Source organism: Phyllobates terribilis, unplaced genomic scaffold, assembly GCF_046119375.1.
Source record: "Phyllobates terribilis strain yellow unplaced genomic scaffold, ASM4611937v1 Scaffold_29__1_contigs__length_15306474, whole genome shotgun sequence".
Lineage (NCBI taxonomy): Eukaryota > Metazoa > Chordata > Amphibia > Anura > Dendrobatidae > Phyllobates > Phyllobates terribilis.
The window spans coordinates 11,579,353-11,599,702 of NW_027362789.1; the positions used below are offsets into that span (position 1 = coordinate 11,579,353).

Sequence of the window (20,350 nt, forward strand, 5' to 3'; positions counted from 1 at the left end):
AAACAACTGAGATACAATTGAAGTGGAGACTTTCAGGCTTAATTAAAGGGGTTGAACAAAAATATCCTGTGAATTGTTTAGGAATTACAACCATTTCTCTACAAAGCCTCCTCATTTCAGGGGCTTAAAAATAATAATTAACTTTACAATAAATAAAATGTTCATGTTCAATCCTTTGCAGAGAATCCTTTGCAGCAATGACGGCCTGAAGTCTGGAAACCATGGATGTCACCAAACGTTGGGTTTCCTCCTTTGAGAGGCTTTTCCAGGCCTTTACTGCAGTGACGTCAGTTTATGCTTATTTGTGGGTCTTTCTGCCTTATGATTTGTCTTAAAGGAGTTTTCCCATGTCCAAGATCCTACCCCAATATGTAGTAGGTGTAATAATAATAATCTTAGCAAATACCTCCAATTACAAATGTAGTATAGTTTTTCTGATTCACTATGTCTCTTACCTCATGTGCAAGTATTGCAGGACCTTAGGTATCCATGGCTACGACTACTGATATAGTGACAGTTAGTTTGCTAGTGGTCGTAACCATGGATACCTAAGGTCCTACAATGCCTGCACATGAGGAAAGAGACATAGCAAATCAGAAAAAAGATATAACATTTCTAATTGGAGAAATTTGCTAATATTATTATTGTTACATCTACTACATATTGGAATCTTGGACATGGGAATACCCCTTTTAGCCTTTGAAATGCAGCTCGATGTGGTTGAGATCTGGTGATGGACTCGGCCATTGCAGAATATTCCACTTCTTTGCCCTTAAAAATTCCTGGATTGCTTTTGTCCTATATTTTGGGTCATTGTCTCTCTGTACTGCGAAGCGCCGTCCAATCAACCTTACTGCATTTGGTTGAATCTGAGCATAAAATATCGACCTGTACACTTCAGAATTCATCCGGCTGCTTTGGTCTTCAGTCACATCATCAATAAATACTAGTGACCGAGCCCCACTGGAAGCCATGCAAGCCCGCACCATCACACCTCCTCCTTCATGTGTTACAGAGGATGGGCTGTGCTTTGGATCATGACCCATTCCAAGCCTTCTCCATTCTTTCTTATTCCCATTATTTTGGTGAAGATGAATCTTTGATTCATCTGTCCAAAGGATGCTGTTAGAACCCTCCTGTTAGTTTTTTCTATCTTGTGTTTTGCGGTCACGTGACCATCTGCCTATATATTCCAGCTCCGCCCTTCTGGCTTTGCTGGACTTCAGTGTTGTTTGACTGTTTTGCTAGCCTGGTGCTTCGGTGTCTATCTCTGTCAGTTTGCTCTAGTACTTTTTGTCAGTTTGTCTTTTGTGTTCCACAACAATTTCTGTTTAGGAGGTGTCCCATTTTTGTCCCAGTCCTTAGTTCTTTTAGGGACCCCTCCCTTATTTCTATAGGTCTTCGTTCAGACTAGCCGAGGACTAAGGCGGGTCTGTTCACAAGGAACAGGCAGCCTGCTACATCGCAGGGATTCAGCTTAGTCTTAGTGTAGGGACAGCTTTCCCCTATCTTTCCTTAGTTCTTGTTGCAGATCATAACAGTAAGTCCAGCCCAAAAAAACTAAAAGGAAAGAAATTCGGGGATCAGTATGGTTTCCGTCCAGGAGTTTGCTCAACACCTGCAGGGATTGTCTCTGGAGGTGGCTGAGCTTCAGCAACATGTGAGTAGCTGTCCTGGAGCGCATTTTGTCAAACCCAAGGTAGGACTGCCTGATGTTTTTTGTGGTAAACAGCAAGATTTTTTTTCCTTTAAAAATGATTATTATATTTTCGTTTGAGACCAATATCCTCTGGGAATGAATCACAGCGCATTGGTTTTATTATGTCACTTTTGTGCAAAGAACCACAGGGTTGGGCCTTTTCTCTTCAGCCTAATGATCCGTGTTTAAGTTCTGTTGAAGAATTTTTTTCTGCCATGGGGCTATTATATGACGATCCTGATCGAATCTCATCTGCTGAATCAGAACTTAGACGTTTGAATCAGGGGTCTGATGATGTTGAAAACTATTGCACACACTTCAGGAGATGGGCTTCAGAAGTTAAACGGAATGATTCGGCGCTGAGATGTTTATTTCTTGCTGGTCTGAGTGAAAGGGTTAAGGATTTGCTAATTGCATTCCCTGCACCTGAGACTCTGCAGGAAGCTATGCAGTTAGCTGTTCGTGTGGATAGGAGACTGGGGTGCAGGCTCAATGAGGTAAAGACTCCTGTAATGTCAGGTCCTAGTCCCCAGAAAATCTGCTCTGACGGTGGGGAACCAATGGAGGTTGGGGGGATGTCACTCCGCTCTCAGGAAAAAGACAGGAGATTCGCCGAGGGATTGTGTCTTTATTGTGGTAAAGGTGATCATTTGATTAAGTATTGTGAGCGTCGTTTAAGTAAAGAAAAAAAAAAGGTCAGTTACGTCCGTATAGCTTGTTTACGCTCTGCAGGAGTATTTCTTTCTGGGAGTACTACTCTGCAGGGAGATTTGATTGAATTTCAGGTTTTTGTGGATTGTGGTTCAACACTTAATGTGGTTGATAAAGGGTTTTTGGAAAACCTTAAATTGAAATCCAAACCTTTGTCATCACCTATTTCTGTGGTTACAATTGATAACACTCCTTTGAAATGTATTACTCACAAGACTGCTGCATTTTCTCTCACTATCGATGGAGTTCACTAAGAAGTTTTGGACTTGGTTGTTTTGGATAATTTACCCTCTCCGATTGTTCTAGGATTGCCTTGGTTAAAACTGCACAATCCTTTATTGGACTGGTCTACTAATGTGATTAAGTCTTGGAGTCCGAAGTGCTATGATAAATGATGTAATGGTCGCATTGCAGCTGTGGAAAAAGTGGAATTACCTGTACCTATTCAAGATTTTTGGAGGGTTTTTTCAGAGGAGGAGTCGCAAGTGTTACCTCCTCATAGGGATTATGATTGAGCCATTGAGTTTGTTCTGGGTGCTACTGTTCCCAAAAGTCGCTTGTTTAATCTGACTATCCCTGAAAGAAAGGCCTTGGAGGAGTACATACAGACTAGCCTGGCTGCTGGTCACATTAGACCTTCTAAGTCGCCTGTGGCAGTTGGATTCTTCTTCCCCCCGGATATTGTTTCTGATAGAGGACCTCAGTTTGTGGCTCGCTTTTGGCGTACTTTTTGTGACAGGTTGGGAGTCCATTTTTCATTTTCGTCTGGTTATCATCCTGAGTCTAATGGACAGACTGAAAGAAAGAACCAGGATGTTGAGCAGTTTTTGCGTTGTTTTGTGGCGGACAATCAAGAGGTGTGGTCTGAGTTTCTGCCTCTCGCAGAATTTGTTCTTAACAATCATACATCCTCCTCTGCTGGGTGTTCTTTTTTTGTTGTACTGGGAGACATCCGTCTTTTGGTTCGTTCTCCAAATTGGGGTCGGCGGTGCCGGAGGAGAATTTTTCCGGTGATTTGGAGAGAGTTTGGACTAATGTACGTTGTAACCTTCAAGAGGCTAACAAAAAATCCAAGAAGTATTTTGACAGGAAACGTAAAGAGGTTTTGTTTACTGTGGGTGACATGGTTTGGTTGTCCTCGAAGAACCTGCGGTTGAGGATTCCCTCTAAAAAATTGAGTCCTAAGTTTGTGGGTCCATTTAAAGTGCTTCAGGTTGTTAACCCGTCTGCTGTTAGGTTGGATGTCCCTACTTCCTGGAAGATTAATCCTGTGTTTCATGTTTCCTTGTTGAAAAAGGCTGAAGTATCTGATAGGGACGTCACTGCCACAGTTCCTCCTGTGGTGGAAGGCGGCGAATATGAAATTTCGCGTATCTTGAATTCTAGATTGCATAGAGGGAGATTACAATATCTTGTCTCCTGGAAGGGTTTCGGTCCCGAAGACAACTCCTGGGTAAGGACGGATGATGTCTCTGCTCCTAGGCTTGTTAAAGCTTTCCACAGGAGGTTTCCGGATAGGCCTGGAGGATCCGGATGATCCTCATAAAAGAGGGGGTACTGTTAGAACCCTCCTGTTAGTTTTTTTCCATCTTGTGTTTTGCGGTCACGTGACCATCTGCCTTTATATTCCAGCTCCGCCCTTCTGGCTTTGCTGGACTTCAGTGTTGTTTGACTGTTTTGCTAGCCTGGGGCTTTGGTGCCTATCTCTGTCAGTTTGCTTGGTCCTCTGGGACCTCTAGTACTTTTTGTCAGTTTGTCTTTTGTGTTCTACAACAATTTCTGTTTAGGTGTCCCATTCCTTAGTTCTTTTAGGGACCCCTCCCTTATTTTTATAGGTCTTCATTCAGACTAGCCGAGGACTAAGGCGGGTCTGTTCACAAGGAACAGGCAGCCCGCTACATCGTAGGGATTCAGCTTAGTCTTACTGTAGGGACAGCTTTCCCCTATCTTTCCTTAATTCTTGTTGCAGATCATAACAGATGCTTTTCCAGAACTGGACTGCCTTCTTTAGATGTTTTTTTTGGCAAAGTCTAATCTGGCCTTTCTATTTTTTAGGATGATTAATGGTTTGTACCTTGTGGTGAACACTTTGTTTTTGCTCTCATGAAGTTTTCTCTTTTATGATGGACATACACAATGAAATATATACTTCTTGAAGAACGTTCTTCACTTAGGTTGATTTTGTGAAGTGGCATTTCTTCATCAAGCATTCTGCAATAATCCACCACTGTTTTCTTCAATGGACCTCCACGCCTCTTTGAGTTCCCACTAACCAGTGCTCTTTTTTTTTCTTTTATTGCAGAATGTACCAAACTGTTGATTTGGGGATGCCTAACATTTCTGCTATCTATTTGATGGATTTATTCTTTTTTTTCAGTCAATACTAGGTCTCTTTCACTTCCATTAAGAGCTCCTTTCCGTGTTAGGGGTTCACAGCAACAGCTTCCAAATACAAATGCCACAAATGAAATCAGCTACACACCTTTTATTTGCTTAAGTGATGATGGATTAACGAGGGAAAAACCCATGAAACCCAGCCAATGAAAGAGCATTTCAGACAATTGTCCAATTACTTTTGGTCCCTATAAAATGAGGCAGCTCCATATTAAAGAGCTGTAATTGCTAAACCCTTACTCCACTTAGGATGTGAATACCCTCAAAGTAAAGCTGAGAGTCGGAACTTTAAGACCAGATTGATGACCAGATTGATTGTTTCTTGAATATGTTTTGGTAAACAGCCAAAATGGCAAAACTTGTGTCACTGTCCAAATATTTTCTGGACCTATCTAAAAGTGCTACTGACATAAAATTCTCACCAGATGTCAGTTACAACCCATCCAATCCACACAAGCAAAGAAGTCAAATCATAGATGGCAATAAATTATGTGTAATAATGAGAAATGACACAGGGAAAAAGTATTGAACTCGCTTATTGAAATGTATTTAATGCTTCGTACAAAAGCCTTTGTTGGTGATGACCGCTTCATGACGCCTCCTGTATGGCGAAACCAGTCGCATGCATTGCTCAGATGTGATTTTGGCCCATTCTCCCATACAAACACTCTTCAAATTTTGAAGGTCCTGTGGTATCCTTCTATGAACTCTGAGCTTTAGTTCCTTCAATACATTTTCTATTGGATTCAGGTCAGGTGATTGGCTGGGCCTGGTAGATGGCAGCAGATTTTTATCAAGAATGACTCAGTACATTTGTCCATTCATCATTCCTTCAATTATATGAAGTTTTCCAGTGCTTTATTCCCACCTTCAAACTTCACTGTTGGTATGGTGTTTTTGGGTTTAAATGCAGTGCCTTTGGTTTCCAAACATGGCGTGTATTATGGCATCCAAAGAGTTAAATTTTGGTCTCATCTTACAAGACTATATTTTCCCAGTATTTCACATTATTTTCTAAATGTTGTTGAGTAAACTTTAAACGCACTTGAACATGCTTTTTGTTCAGTAATGGAATCTTGCGTGGTGAGCGTGCGTGCAGGCCATGGAGGTTGAGTCCATTATTTACAGTTTTCTTTGAAACAATTGTATCTGCTGATTCCAGGTCAAAAACACTTACAATAATCTTTAGAAAACGAGTCAGCGACTGGTACAGGAGGAGAGAGGACCCTGCCTGCGAGGGCTCACAATCTGGTTAAAACACTTCCCACATTCTGAACATGAAAAAGGCTTCTTTGTGTGACTCCTCTGGTGTCTAACAAGATGCGATTTTATATTTAAAAAATATCCCACATCCTAAACAAGTTTCTCCTTGGTGTGAGTTTTCTGATGTGTGGTAAGATTTGATTTCCGCATAAAACATTTTCCACATTCTGAGCATGATAATGGCTTCTCCCCTGTGTGAGTACTCTGATGTCTATCAAGATTTGCTTGACGTTTAAAACATTTTCCACATTCTGAACAGGGAAAAGGCTTTTCCCCTGTGTGAGTTCTCTGATGTATAACAACATCAGATCTCTGGTTAAAACATTTCCCACATTCTGAACAGGAAAAACGCTTCTCCCCTGTGTGACTTCTCTGATGTTTGATAAGACTTGATTTCTCTGTAAAACATTTCCCACATTCTGAACAGGGAAAAGGCTTCTCCCCTGTATGAGTTCTGTGATGTTTTATAAGACTTGATATCTTTGTAAAACATCTTCCACATTCTGAACAAGAAAAAGGCTTCTCCCCTGTGTGAGTTCTCTGGTGTATAACAACATCAGATCTCTGGTTAAAACATTTCCCACATTCTGAACAGGGAAAAGGCTTCTCCCCTGTGTGAGTTCTCTGATGTTTGATAAGACTTGATTTCTCTGTAAAACATTTCTCACATTCTGAGCAGGAAAAAGGCTTCTCCCCTGTGTGACTTCTCTGGTGTCTAAGAAGATGTGATTTCCAGTCAAAACATCTCTCACAATTGGAACAAGAAAATCTATTCTCAGCTGTGCGTACCTTTCGATGTTTAAGAAAAGACTTTTTAAGAGGAAAACTATTTGTATATTCTGAACGTGAAAATGGCTTCTTTGCTTTAGGAGCAGCTCGTTTTTTGATGCTTATTTTGTGACTATGATTTTCCTCAGTAGTCGGTAATGAATCAGAAGACAGGACCTGTTTCAAAGGATCAGGTGACAGATCTTTGCTGTGAAGGGATGATGGGATATCTGGAGTAATGGCATTCACTTCAATGGTATCCTGTGGGATCTCAAGATCAACAGATTTAAAAATTGAAGATGTCAGCTGTCCCTCTGATCTCCTGGTACAGTCATCTACCAAGAATAAAAACATTTATTATTTATGAATAACATATCCTTAAAATTTATATTGTTGAATATTTCTACTTAAACTTTCATTAAAAATGGCAAGTTATGTAAAAATATTGAATTATTCAACAGAACAATAGCTCACAGTGTTATAGAAAACCTTATAGCATGAACCAGTAGAGTGTGGTGTACAACTGTTTATTCATTCTGCCACCCAAGTATGGAATTAGGCTGTGTGCCCACGATGCTGTGTTAATGCGTTTCCGCGGCTGCTATCCTGCCGCTGAAACGCATTAAAATCGCTTGTCAAGAGATCTGGCATGTTTCCCAATGATAACCCGCATGTGCTGTGCACATGCTGTGAAGATTTCCGCTTCAGATTATCATTGCCGAAGCATCCGCAACACAGCCAATTTAGGAGCGATTTCACACCAAAATTGCGCCCACTGACTTGCATTGAACCGCAGAAAACAAGTATGTATAACATCTATACATACGGATTTGCTGCGGTTCAATGTGCGCATGGTACCCGGGCCTGGGAGAGGAGACTGCTACTCCTCTCATCCGACTGCTGCTCTGGCTGATAACAGCATGAGCAGAGTGGATGGTAGAAGCAGCAGCCTGCTTTTCCACAGCGTGAGTAAAAAAATAATTAAAAAGTAAAAAAATAAAAAAATACCTTCATACTCACCTCACAGTCGGCCCCCAGTGTCCTCCCAGCGGCGATGCTCTCTCCTCGGCAGCCCGCGGTGTACTGCCAGGACCTGCGGTGACATCATTTATCAGCTGATGGTCACACGACCATCAGCTGACCGCTGACATCACCTATCAGCTGGTGGTCGCGTGACCATCAGCTGATAAATGATGTCACCGCAGGTCCTGGCAGTACACCGCGGGCCGCCGAGGAGAGAGGATCGCCGCCGGGAGGACAACGGGGCCGCCGGAGAGGTGAGTATCAGGGTTTTTTTTCCTTTTAACTTTTAAATTATTTTTTTTTTACTATACACAGCATGGGAATCTATGGACATTGGTAGATGCAACATTTGAAAGCATAACTTTCTTTTACCTACTCCTCATAAGTTGGTCACACAATATAAATCCATGCCAGTCGCATGGATTTATATTGTGTGACCAACTTATATTGTCAAGCCCTTTTCCAAAAGCATTGTGATGCTCAAAATCGCTTGGAAAACGGCTTGAAAAAAAACACATGCAAAAACGCATGTAAAAACGCTTCGAAATGCATGTAAAGTCCGCATGCGTTTTTTCTGCCAGGGAGAGGAAAAAAAGCTCAAGAAATTTCTGCTTCAGAACTGCACTGTGGGCACATACCCTTAAAAGCCACTAAAAATGTTATGTAGGTGAAAATAACACCAATAAAAACTTCTACTCATCTCACAAAAAAAGCCCCCACTCAGGTCCATCATCTCTCAATGGAAAAACAAAGGTTTCCACATTATTAGCGGCTCAAAGGTTCTTGAAAAACAATATGGCTTCCATAAACCAATCCAGCAATATCCGCTCTCCCAAAGTCAGATCTCCCCCTCACTTCTGAGCCTTGCAGTTCGCCCAAACCACATTCAGCATCTATGTATTTGGCATTACTATAGTGAGAAGAGCCCACTTAATTTACGGTGTGTGTCTCCTGGAGCACAATCTGGGCACTATGTGTAGGGGAATAAAATGGCAAATGTACAATTTTTACTCTCCAACATCCACTGCGTGCTAATTTCCAGAAAGTGCCTCTGGAATCAAAATAATCGCTACGTCTATAGATTATTTCACTGAGGGTTATAATTTCCAAAATGGAGTCACTTTATGGGGATTTCTACTGCTCTGAATTTCTGCTTTTTTGTTTTACTAGGGCTTCTTCAAATGGTGGGTCCCATCTGCTCTGGGAGGGACCTGCTCCTGAGACGTCTGCTTCTGTCACCAGGAGCCGCCTTATTCATCCTGCAGGCGGCTCTGGTGATGGAAGGGACGTCGGAACCAGAAGCTAAGGGTGGCACATTCTCTGTCCAGCCACTACAATTAGGGTGCCTGGGACCAGAAGTACCATCCAGTCTTGCAGTATGGATGTGTGTACTGTCCAGCTGGAGTAATCTGCTCCCTACTTCAGCCAGTTGGAAAGCACCGCACCCTACTAAAGCTGGAAGCATATTGCCGGAAGCTGCCAGATACAGCCTTGTTCTCCTCTGGTTCAGTCCTCTGTGCTCAGCTCCCAGCTATTTCTTTCCTGTTGTGCAACAACCCGTTTACTGGCTACTCTTGTGTCTTCTGATTTTGTATTAACTCTGCCCTCCTGGCCCGGCTACCTGACTATTCCTCTTGCCATATCAGTCCACAGAACAGCAGGTAATACCATGGCCCAAGCTTAGGGGTCTCTGTGTAAGTCCAGATCCATGTAGAGGGGTTAAAGGATGAGGAGCAAGGCAAACCCAGGGATCTGGAAAATGGAGTAGATAGCGCCAAGCCTGTTTGTGATGGCCATGAACAGTGCCCCCAATATATTGTGTCTGTAAACTATTCCAGCAAGATCAGCATTCAAATAGCTAAATGTCGCTCCTTCCCTTCTTAACCTGCCATGTGCCCAGACAGTAGTGTACAACCGTATATAGGGTATTGTCAGATTCAAGAGAAGTTGGAAAATAATTTGTAAGGTCCATTTGTTTCCTATTATCCTTTGTGAAGAATTCCAAAGTTATCACCATATAAAGTGACACACGTCAGATTTGAAAAATGGGGGCTGATTAGGAACAGAAAACTGGCAGCAGGAAGAGGTTAAATCAGAGTATTTTGGGCACTAACTACTGTAGTCAAAAACTGTATAGAAAATAACACATCTACTGAAATGATCAAACTCAACAGTCTCCATCAGTAAAAGATGAGTAACTAGTGGTGAAACCTCTCTGGGGTAATTAGAGTATGGGGCTCGGTGGCTCTTGGCAATCTAAACTATCGTAAGGGCCAATATTTTCTGTCAGATGAATTCAAGAAGAAATATTAGACGTTCAAAGAGAACTTTTTATAATAGTGCAGAGCTGAGGTGTCTTACATTTAGCTTAGAGATATATCATGGCACAGGTGTAATGTATTTTATGTAGTTTATCACAATCCTCTTTGAAGTTAGTTGGTTTTAAAAGAAATTGAAAAGTCAGGATAAAGGGAAACTCTGTTGTTATTGTACAGAAATTCACACTTGTCCCTCACTGCACATTTAATGTTGTCGATCATAAAAGTGAAGTTTGGCCAGAAAGACTGGACCTGGTCTTGTAGGAACCATATGAGGACATTCAGCAGCACAGAAGGGAGAGAAGGTAGATTCATCCAATAAGATATCAGGGATCTAGGAAGCCAACAGCATCATTACCCTCCGCTTTCTCTTACAGACCATCACAATATTTTTCTTCAAGTGATTTTCTAACTTGTCAGCACATTCTACGTACGCTGTCATTTGGCTTTGTAGTTTACAGATCTGGGCAGGTAACGGTCAGCGTCTCCTAATCCCAGGGGGTAAGTGGATTCTCGAGGTTGTAAGTTCTATAGAAAAGGGTTTTCAATGCCCAAAATCATTTGAACAGTTTTGGGTGGAGGTGAGTGTTGTGGTCTAGAGGCAAAATGGTGATCACACGATTATGATATGGCCGGACTACACCAGCGATAAACTAGCCACAGCCAGTGACAGAGGAGAATCTGTGACTACTCCGCATTTGGTGGTTACTACTCACCTAGGCGGTTATCTGTAGGAATCTCCTCTTTACACCGCTCATCACCCCTCACATATGTCTCTGTAGTATTAATATGGGTCAGATCTTCACCCTGAAACAAATATTGTAAAAGTCACAGACAGATGAGAAGTCACATCTATGATCAGCTCTAATCCTGCCATCTCCACCGTTCTCATTACACAAATAAAAAACATATAATACTGGTGGATAAAACAAGACTGAACACAAGACCTTCACAGCCGTCTACACATCAAAAGGGAGATCTCATGGCACCTTCTCTCCATCTACCTGATGATCCTGAGGAACATTGGGATCTTCTTGTTTACAGTCCTGTGGAAGAAGAGGATGGGGACATCTCTCTGGTGTTGTCCTCTTACTGGATAGATCTGGAGGAAACACATACAGGGACTGAATTCATTCTTTACATACAGATAATTATAGGCCGTGTGTACTTAGTCCTGTCTATTACCTGGTGATGTGAGGGGCTGGGGAACCTCCATCATGACGTCCCTGTACAGATCTTTGTGTCCTTCTAAATACTCCCACTCCTCCATGGAGAAATAGATTGTGACATCCTGACACCTTATAGGAACCTGACACATAAAATGATACAGTCATTCCCCTGATCCTTTCATAACATTACTGTATAATGTCCCAGCATTCCCAGCAGTGTCACCTCTCCAGTCAGCAGCTCAATCATCTTGTAGGCGACTTCTAGGATCTTCTGGTCATTGATGTCCTTATGTATCAGGGGGTGAGGTGGAGGCCCTGTGATTGGGCTCAGAGGTCTTCTCCATCCCTCAGACACAGGGTCTTGACAGCGCTCACTAGAGGTCTTCTTCACTACTGTGTAATCCTGGTTATGGAGAGACACAATAATAAAACTCACTCCAGACATTTCCAGAGTCCTCACCTCTCCAGTTCTGTCCATCTGTTATTTCCATAGATAAGAATGATGTAATGTGACGTCATCAGAATCTCTCACCTCTCCAGTAAGCCGGAAGAGGATCTCTAGGGTGAGGTGTAATATCCTCTCCACCATCTTGTCTCTGTCCATATCCATCTTTGATGGGTCAATAAGGAAAATTCTGTTATATAGAAGATCTTCACTGAGAGGATCCGATATTGTAGGGATCTGAATGAGAAGATGATGAGCCAATATAACATCATAAATATCTTGTGTAATAATACAATTACTGGAGATAATAAGGGGAAATGTGGTGGGCCACTGGGGAGGCGCCAGATGTTGCAGAACGGCCACCTGGGGTATGTAGTCTCACTGGCAACAGATAATGATGTCACAGTAGCTGAAGTGGGTCACTGGACCCCTCAACACTTCCCTCATGTCCACAACAATTGTCAAAAACGAGAGGTGGCACTTGTGGATGGTATAGGACCCCCAGGGGGCACTCCTGTAGCTGTGGTGTCTGGGTGCAAGTTTGGAGTGCCCGTGATGTTTGTGCAATCACAAGCAGCCAGACACGCAGGTGAACTTGTAAATATAACAACTTTACTAAAGGATTTACTAAAGGAGGTAACGGGGTACAGTCTCTCTTAAAGGCAAAGTTTACAGTATATTGTGCATATGAAAGTAATGGTTCTCTCCTCATGAAACAAGTGAGGTCATGGCCTCTCAGGGCTATAGTGTCCATTTTAAGACATGATCAGATATCAAAATCAAACATCAGAATGATGTCAGTTTGAGGCTAAATACCCGGTCTGACAAGTGATCCTGACAAGTGACTTTGATAAGTGACTTTAGAGCTGTAATAATAATAAAAAAAAGTCACTGTTCGCTGATGGGTCTTCAACCCAAAATTCTGTGTCCAGAAGCCAGTGCACTAACCACTGAGCTATAAACGCAGTTGATGAAACCTAGCAGTTCTATTTGGTTATATGATTTTCAGAGTAAACCTGTCTGAACCTGATTGGGACTTTCAGAAATACCTCCTCCAAACCAAATTCAAATGATGTTTGATTTTGATGTGTGAGTCTGATGTGTGACTTTCTTCAAACATCAGAATCAGAATGACTTTTAGTCACCCTGAGTATTTTCATGGTTGATCTCATAAGACAAGAAAAGCTACCAGTTGCTATAACTTGACTGGATAGCTCAATGGCAAGGCATCAGCCTCTGAAACTACAGTGTCCAGGTTCAAATCCCAATAGGAATATATATTTTTTAATTATGCCCATTTAGCACCAAAACTACAAGGGTGTTTTACTTTTAATATCTGACATTCTGATTGTCATCCTGACGTAATAAGAGTTTCAGACACACTGTCTATTTGCATGGTAAATTACATAGCCAAAGTAAATTGGGAGGCACTAATTTACTACATAGTTATTTCCAAGTGACTGTACATTTGCATAATTTCTTAAAGGGGTTTAATGATAACATTTCTTTATTTTAAATTTTTCTTTCCATCCACCCAAGAACTGGCTGCAAACTCCCAATTTACTTTTGCTATGTAATTATTATTATATATCACTACTAGGGTTGAGCGAGTATGTTCTGTTCCAAGTACGCTCGGGCCGAGCTCCGAGTATTTACAGCTGCTCGGTGATATGGTTGAATCGCTCCCGTGTGCATGATTCGCAACTGTTTGACAGCTTTATTACATGGGAGGAATGTGTAAGAAATAGTCATTCCTCACATGTAATAAAACTGTCAAACAGTCGCAAATCATGCACACGGGGGGGGGGGGGGATTTAACCCTATCACCGAGCAGCTATAAATACTCTGAGCTCGGCCTGAGCATACTCGGCGAAAAGGTTAATAGAACATACTCGCTCAACACTAATCACTACCTAAATAATCAAATAATGAACCTACAGTTTAATGGTAAGGCAACTATGTCACGCTACTGGGACTTGAACCCAAAAGCATTTGTTTCACAGTCAGCACGCTTACCATTGAGCTATACACTCATTAAAGAAAACTGGGTATTCTACTTGGTTATGTTATTTCCAGTGCAATCAGGACTTAAACACAGACATTGTCCAAACCAAATTCAAATGATGAATGAGTTTGATACCTGACTTTCTTCACACATCAGAATCAAAATCAGAAGGACTTCCAGACACCATGAGGATTTGCATAGTAAATCTCGTAAACCAAGGAAAACCATCCAGCAGCATCATTTGAGCTTATGGCAGAATGGTAACTCTCTTGTGTCACAAAGTGGACATTGTGAGTTCAAATTCCTGGTGCAGAAAAAAATAAACTATTGCTTTTTAAATGGTGCTGGTAGCACAAAAACTTCACTGATGCTTGGCTTTGATATCTGACTTTTCTCACACATCAGAATAAGAATCACAATTACTTTTAGACCCCCTGAGTATTATCATGGTTAATCTCATAAGCCAAGAAAAACCTGTAGGGACACTGAACTTTTTATTATTTATTATTATTACTATTATTATTATCCTTTCAAACCAAAACTATGTGACACAGATGCCTTACCATTAAACTGTAGGTTCATTATTTGATTATTTAGGTAGTGATATATACCGTATATTCCGGCGTATAAGACGACCTGGTGTATAAGACGACCCCCCTACTTTCCTGTTAAAATATAGAGTTTAGGATATATTCACCGTATAAGACTACCCCTTTTCCAACGCATACCAAACACCGGTAAAAATTAAAAAAAAACAGATTTGAATTTAACATGGTCCTTTTTTAATTTAAATTCTTATGACATGCAGGTATATAGCAGGAAAACTGTCACTCATAAACATATTAAAATAGGGGGGACCCCACGTCATTTTTTGGGGGGGTCCCCCATTCTAATAGCTAGTAAAGGCTAGGTATTCAGCTGGGGGCTGATATTAGTAGCCTGGGAAGCTCCGTGGGTATTACCCTCTTCCCAGACTTCAAACATCTGCCCCAGCCGTCTGCTTAACCTCCGCTACAGACTATAATGATGGTGGATCCCACGCCAATTTTCTTTTTAAAAAATCCTTTATTTTAACACTAAATGACAATTGAGGGGTTAATAAAGATGCAGTCCCTCAATTATTATTAATTTTGTAATTAATTTTTCCCAAAAATGTTGACGTGGGCTTCGCCATATTTTTGTGTCCAGCCAGGTACAGCAGGCAGGAACGGGCTGCCCCCAACCACCAGCTGCCTATTTGTACCTGGCCGGACACAACAATATAGGGAAGCCCTTTTTTTTTTAATTATTTCATGAAATAATTAAAAAAAAAAGACGTGGGGCTTCGCCCTATTTTTGTGTCCAGCCAGGTATAACTAGGCAGCTGGGGGCTGGAATCTGCAGCGCAGGGAGACCCAAGCTTTCTGGGCCCCCCCCCGCTGCAAATTGCAGTCCGCAGCCACCCCGGAAAATGGCGCGTTCATAGAAGCGCCATCTTCTGGCGCTGTACCCAACTCATCCAGGGCCCTGGTGCGGTGGCTCACTGGGTAATAAAGGGGTTAGGGCCAGCTTGGCATTATCAGCTGGCCCTAAGCCCGAAATTCATGGGGTCACGCCAATATTAGACATGACCACCATGAATTTCTAGTAAAGTACCGTAATTAAAAAAAACACAACACCCAGAATAAAGTCCTTTAATTGAAATAAAGACACAATTTTTTAATGTTCTAAATTAAACCATACTTACCGTCACGCCCATTCCAGCTGAAGCCAACGATCTCTTGCAATAAAAGTAAAATAATAAAGCAACCTCATCCTTACCTTTCCATGGTTCCCAGGACCGGTCCAGCTCTGCTACATTCACATGACAGGCTGCACCGCAGCAGAACGCTGCCGTTCAGCTTGCCATGCGGCAGACACTGAGAAGCGCAGGCATGCTTGTGCTCCTCGGTGTCTGACTGTGACGGCATCCAGATGAGCCGAGATCATGTCCAATGAACTCGGCTCACCTCATGCACGTCACTGACAGCGTGGGAAAATTCTCCTGCTCCCCGCATGCGCAGTAGAAGTTTCCCACGCTGTCAGTGACGGACGTCCAGGAGGTGAGCTGAGTTCATTGTCGGCTCATCTGGATGCCGTCACAGCCAGACACTGCAGAGCGCAAGCATGCCTGCGCTTCTCAGTGTCTGCGGGATGACAGGCTGGATGGCAGCGTTCTGCTGCGGTCCAGCCTGTCATCTCGATGTAGCAGAGCTGAAGCTGTCGTGGGAACCATGGAAAGGTAAGGATGATGTTGGTTTATTATTTTTCTTTTATTGCAGGAGATCGTTGGCTTCAGCTGGAATGGGCGTGATGGTAAGTATGGTTTAATTTAGAACAATAAAGAATTGTGTCTTTATTTCAATTAAAGCAGGGTTCCCCAACTCCAGTCCTCAAGGCCCACCAACAGGTCATGTTTTCAGGATTTCCTTAGTATTGCACAGGTGATGGAATTATTGCCTGTGCAGGTGATGGAATTATCACCTGTGTAATACTAAGGAAATCCTGAAAACATGACCTGTTGGTGGGCCTTGAGGACTGGAGTTGGGGAACCCTGAATTAAAGGACTTTATTCTGGGTGTTTGTGTTTTTTTTAACTTTTACTATGGGGTTAGTAATGGGGGTGTCTTATAGACGCCTCTCCATTACTAACCTGGGCTTGATGTCAGCTGGCATTATAAGCTGACATCAACCCCAACCCTATTACCCCCTGCCACCGCACCAGGGCAGCGTGGAAGAGCGAGGCTAAGTGCCAGAATTGGCGCATCCTATGGATGCGCCATTTCTGGGGCGGCTGACGGCTGGTGTTTCTAGCCTGGGAGGGGGCCAATATTCATGGCTCCCTTCCTGGGCTATTAATATCAGCCCCCAGCTGTCTGCCTAGCCTTTGCTAGCTATTAAATTAGGGGGGACCCCACGTCATTTTTTTGGGGGGGTCCCCCATTTTAATAGCTAGTAAAGGCTAGGTATTCAGCTGGGGGCTGATATTAGTAGCCTGGGAAGCTCCGTGGGTATTACCCCCTTCCCAGGCTTCAAACATCTGCCCCAGCTGTCTGCTTAACCTCCGCTAGAGCCTAAAATTAAGGGGAACCCCACGCCAATTTTTTTTTAAATAAATCCTTTAACACTAGATGACAAGTACAGTAATCAACACTGTCACTGTACTTCATATATATGTGACTGACATGTTTCTATCTATCTAATCTATGTGTGAAGCTCTATTCTGTCTGTTATAAATTGTCGGGTACCGCTGCTGAATTGCCGGCCGGCTTTTTTAAAGAGACGGTGCATGAAAACACTATTATTTGTTTTAATAAATCCTTTACACTAAATGACAAGTACAGTAAGCAACACTGTCACTGTACTTCATATATATGTGACTGACATGTTTCTATCTATCTAATCTATGTGTGAAGCTCTATTCTTTCTATTCTAAATTGTCGGGTGCCGGCTTATGCCGCTGCTGAATTGCCGGCTTTTCATATATTGTCACAGAAGCGATGCGAACTTCCCTGCTCCGGACACAGCGCAGCGCTTCTGTGACAAGTGAAAGCTGTCGGCACAGAAGCCCTGCGCTGTGTCCGGAGCTGGGAATACGCAGCGATGTGTCAGTTTCAGCACAGAAGCGCTGACTGTCTGGACCTACCGCCGCCGTATTTTAACTCCCTCCACCTTATATTAACTCCGACATGGCAGGGATACGGCCACGGCAGCTTATTAACACCCCCAGTGTATCCCCGCATGTCAATTTCTGAAAGTTCAAAAGCATTACCGGCATATAAGACGACCCCAGACTAGACAGAAGATTTTTCAGTCTTCAAAAGTCGTCTTATACGCCGGAATATACGGTAATTATAATAATTACATAGCAAAAGTAAATTGGGAGTTTGCAGCCAGTTCTTGGGTGGATGGAAAGAAAAATTTACAATAAAGAAATGTTATCATTAGACCCCTTTAAGAAATTATGCAAATGAACAGTCACTTGGAAATAGATATGTAGTAAATTAGTGCCTCCCAATTTACTTTGGCTATGTAATTTACCATGCAAATACACAGCGTGTCGGAAACTCTTAACACGTCAGGATGACAATCAAAATGTCAGATATTAAAAAGTAAAACACCCCTGTAGTTTGTGTGCTAAACAGACATAATTAAAAAAAATAACATTCCTATTGGGATTTGAACCTAGAGTTTCAGAAACTGATGACTTGCCGTTGAGCTATTCGTTCAAGTGATAGTAGCTGGCAGCTTTCCTTGTCTTATAAAATCAACAATGAAAATACTCAGGGTGACTAAAAGTCATTGTGATTCTGATGGTTGAAGAAAGTCACACATCAGACTCACACATCAGAATCAAACATCATTTGAATTTGGCTAGGAGCAGGTATTTCTGAAAGTCCCAATCAGTTTCAGACAGGTTTACTCTGAAAATCATATAACCAAATAGAACTGCTAGGATTCATCATCTAACTTAATAGCTCAGTGCTTAGTGCACTGGCTTCTGAACACAGAATTTTGGGTTCAAGTCCCATCAGCGAACAGTGACTTTTTTTTTATTATTATTACAGTTGTAAAAGTCACTTATCAAAGTCACTGATCAGGATCATTTGTCAGACAGGGTATTTAGCCTCAAACTGACATCATTCTGATGTTTGATTTTGATATCTGATCATGTCCTAAAATGGACACTGTACAGGGCAGCTGGAGCAGAGTTCTCTTCACTTGCTAGTAGAGGAAATGCTATGCGCAGTCCAAGAAATATTACACTGATGGAGGGACCTTCACAGATTGGCTCTCCGTGGAAACACACTAAAGTCTGGGTGTGCTCAGTTTTTAGACCACCATTCCCTTTCGCAGTCGGTAGTCGATGGTGTGGCAGCCACGTGGATCTGGTCCTGGCTAGAAGCAAACAGGATAACCAGCGTGCAGGAGAGCACACGAACAGCGTTATCTCTCCTGACTGGCAGAGGCTTCACTCATTTTGTGAAGGAGATTATGTGGAGAAAAATGTCCCCCCAGCATGGACTGGCATGGAAACTCTTCTGTGAGAAACAGTGTCTGTCTCCTGTATCTTCATTAGGCAGCTTGAACCGCCCACTACTGATTTGTACCAGTGCTCAGTCAGTGTGTGAGCCCTGAGCTGAGAGACTCCTCCCAGACATTTCTATGGCAGCTTATTGCGAGGAGAGTAATCACTTGCCTTTCATATACACACATTGGCCAGCAGATGGCAGGAAAGTCCAATTTACAATGCAATGTATTATATCTCCTGACTCACAGTGCCCACACTGGAACAAGTCTACTATCACTCTACATCTGTCTCATTTAGCAGCAGTAGAACGGGTACCGGGATGTCACAGAAAAATATGAGGAGATATATTATTTTACAGTATTTAGTTTTCTGCTTTACATCTAGTAATAAAACCTATATATTATAGGTCACAGACAACAAGCAGTTTCTTCCTCGGAGTCTGTAGCCGAATACGTTTCTCATAGACTCATCTTCCATAACACTAATTCTCGTCTCATTTACAGACACTGGAATCGGCATTAGCAATACTGCAGGAGATATTAATTACACATGACATGAGAAATAACTACTTCATGATGAGGACGACATCTTCATCTTCTTCTACGGCTCCAGAAACATATTTAGCCAGAGTCCATCACTGACTACATCTCCACCCGTCTATATGAATGTTTCCCGTCTTCTCTGCACTGTAATCTTCTATCACATTAGATCTCACGTCTGATTCACACACAGAAGTTTGAAGCTTTGACACATGGTAAGGTTTTTAATATTAGACAGAGTAGGACTATCCCGAATAGGTTCACCTTGCCATGGTTGGGATAGCTTTCATGCTATTTTTGATCAAAAACAGTGTTACTAAGAACCCTATTTTATTTAAATGCACTTTTGCTTTTTATTTACAGCAGGGTTTATGATAATTTTTCTTCTTGTAATTTTTTTCTGATTCATGGCCATTGTAAGCATGCATTTATGTGCTGCATGGATACCAACTTAAACCAAGCTCAAATTCTTGTTTTTCTCATGGGCACCATAGTGGTCGGGTTGGCTGCCGCTATGGATGATACCCACTTAACTATCAAACTATCATGTGGTAAAAATCTCATAGGTTCTGGATTCATTAGTATCTGCACCAAGAATGGGGCTAAGTGAGTATTTATTAATCATCCGTGGGGTAGTCGGTGGAGTGGATGAAACCATATATTGTGTGTAGGGGGCAGTACTGCTGGAAAACCCCCCTAAAGTAAAATCTTAAACATTTATTAAATATATGCATTAAAAACTGGACTAACAACACATATGTTCTTAAAACAAGCAAAATTACAAGCTGAATGGCTTTTTGTGGATGTATATAAACAGGTGTAAAAAATGATGCTGCTGAATAATTGATACAGTCACTACCTAACCCTATCCTGTACCTAAACAAAGCTTATACTGCCTATCAGCTGAGGATGGAACCCTAAAGAACAACAACGGCACCCCCGCTCGCTGGTGGCTGTACCTCAGAA

At 42.1% G+C, this 20,350-nt stretch overlaps 1 protein-coding gene across 1 annotated transcript in view; it reads right to left on the bottom strand.

The window, feature by feature from the left end:
- Window positions 1–661: 661 nt before the first annotated feature.
- LOC141178625 (uncharacterized) overlaps window positions 662–20,350 on the bottom strand; it is a 34,634-nt gene continuing 14,945 nt past the window's right edge. Inside the window, exons 2-7 of the mRNA XM_073660513.1 lie at window positions 11,878–12,027; window positions 11,569–11,748; window positions 11,362–11,485; window positions 11,181–11,278; window positions 10,893–10,983; window positions 662–7,170 (exon numbers count right to left, since the gene is read on the bottom strand). Coding sequence (XP_073516614.1) covers window positions 6,158–7,170; window positions 10,893–10,983; window positions 11,181–11,278; window positions 11,362–11,485; window positions 11,569–11,748; window positions 11,878–11,955 — 1,584 coding nt within the window. The 5' untranslated portion in view covers window positions 11,956–12,027 and the 3' untranslated portion in view covers window positions 662–6,157. The remainder of the gene's footprint in view (window positions 7,171–10,892; window positions 10,984–11,180; window positions 11,279–11,361; window positions 11,486–11,568; window positions 11,749–11,877; window positions 12,028–20,350) is intronic.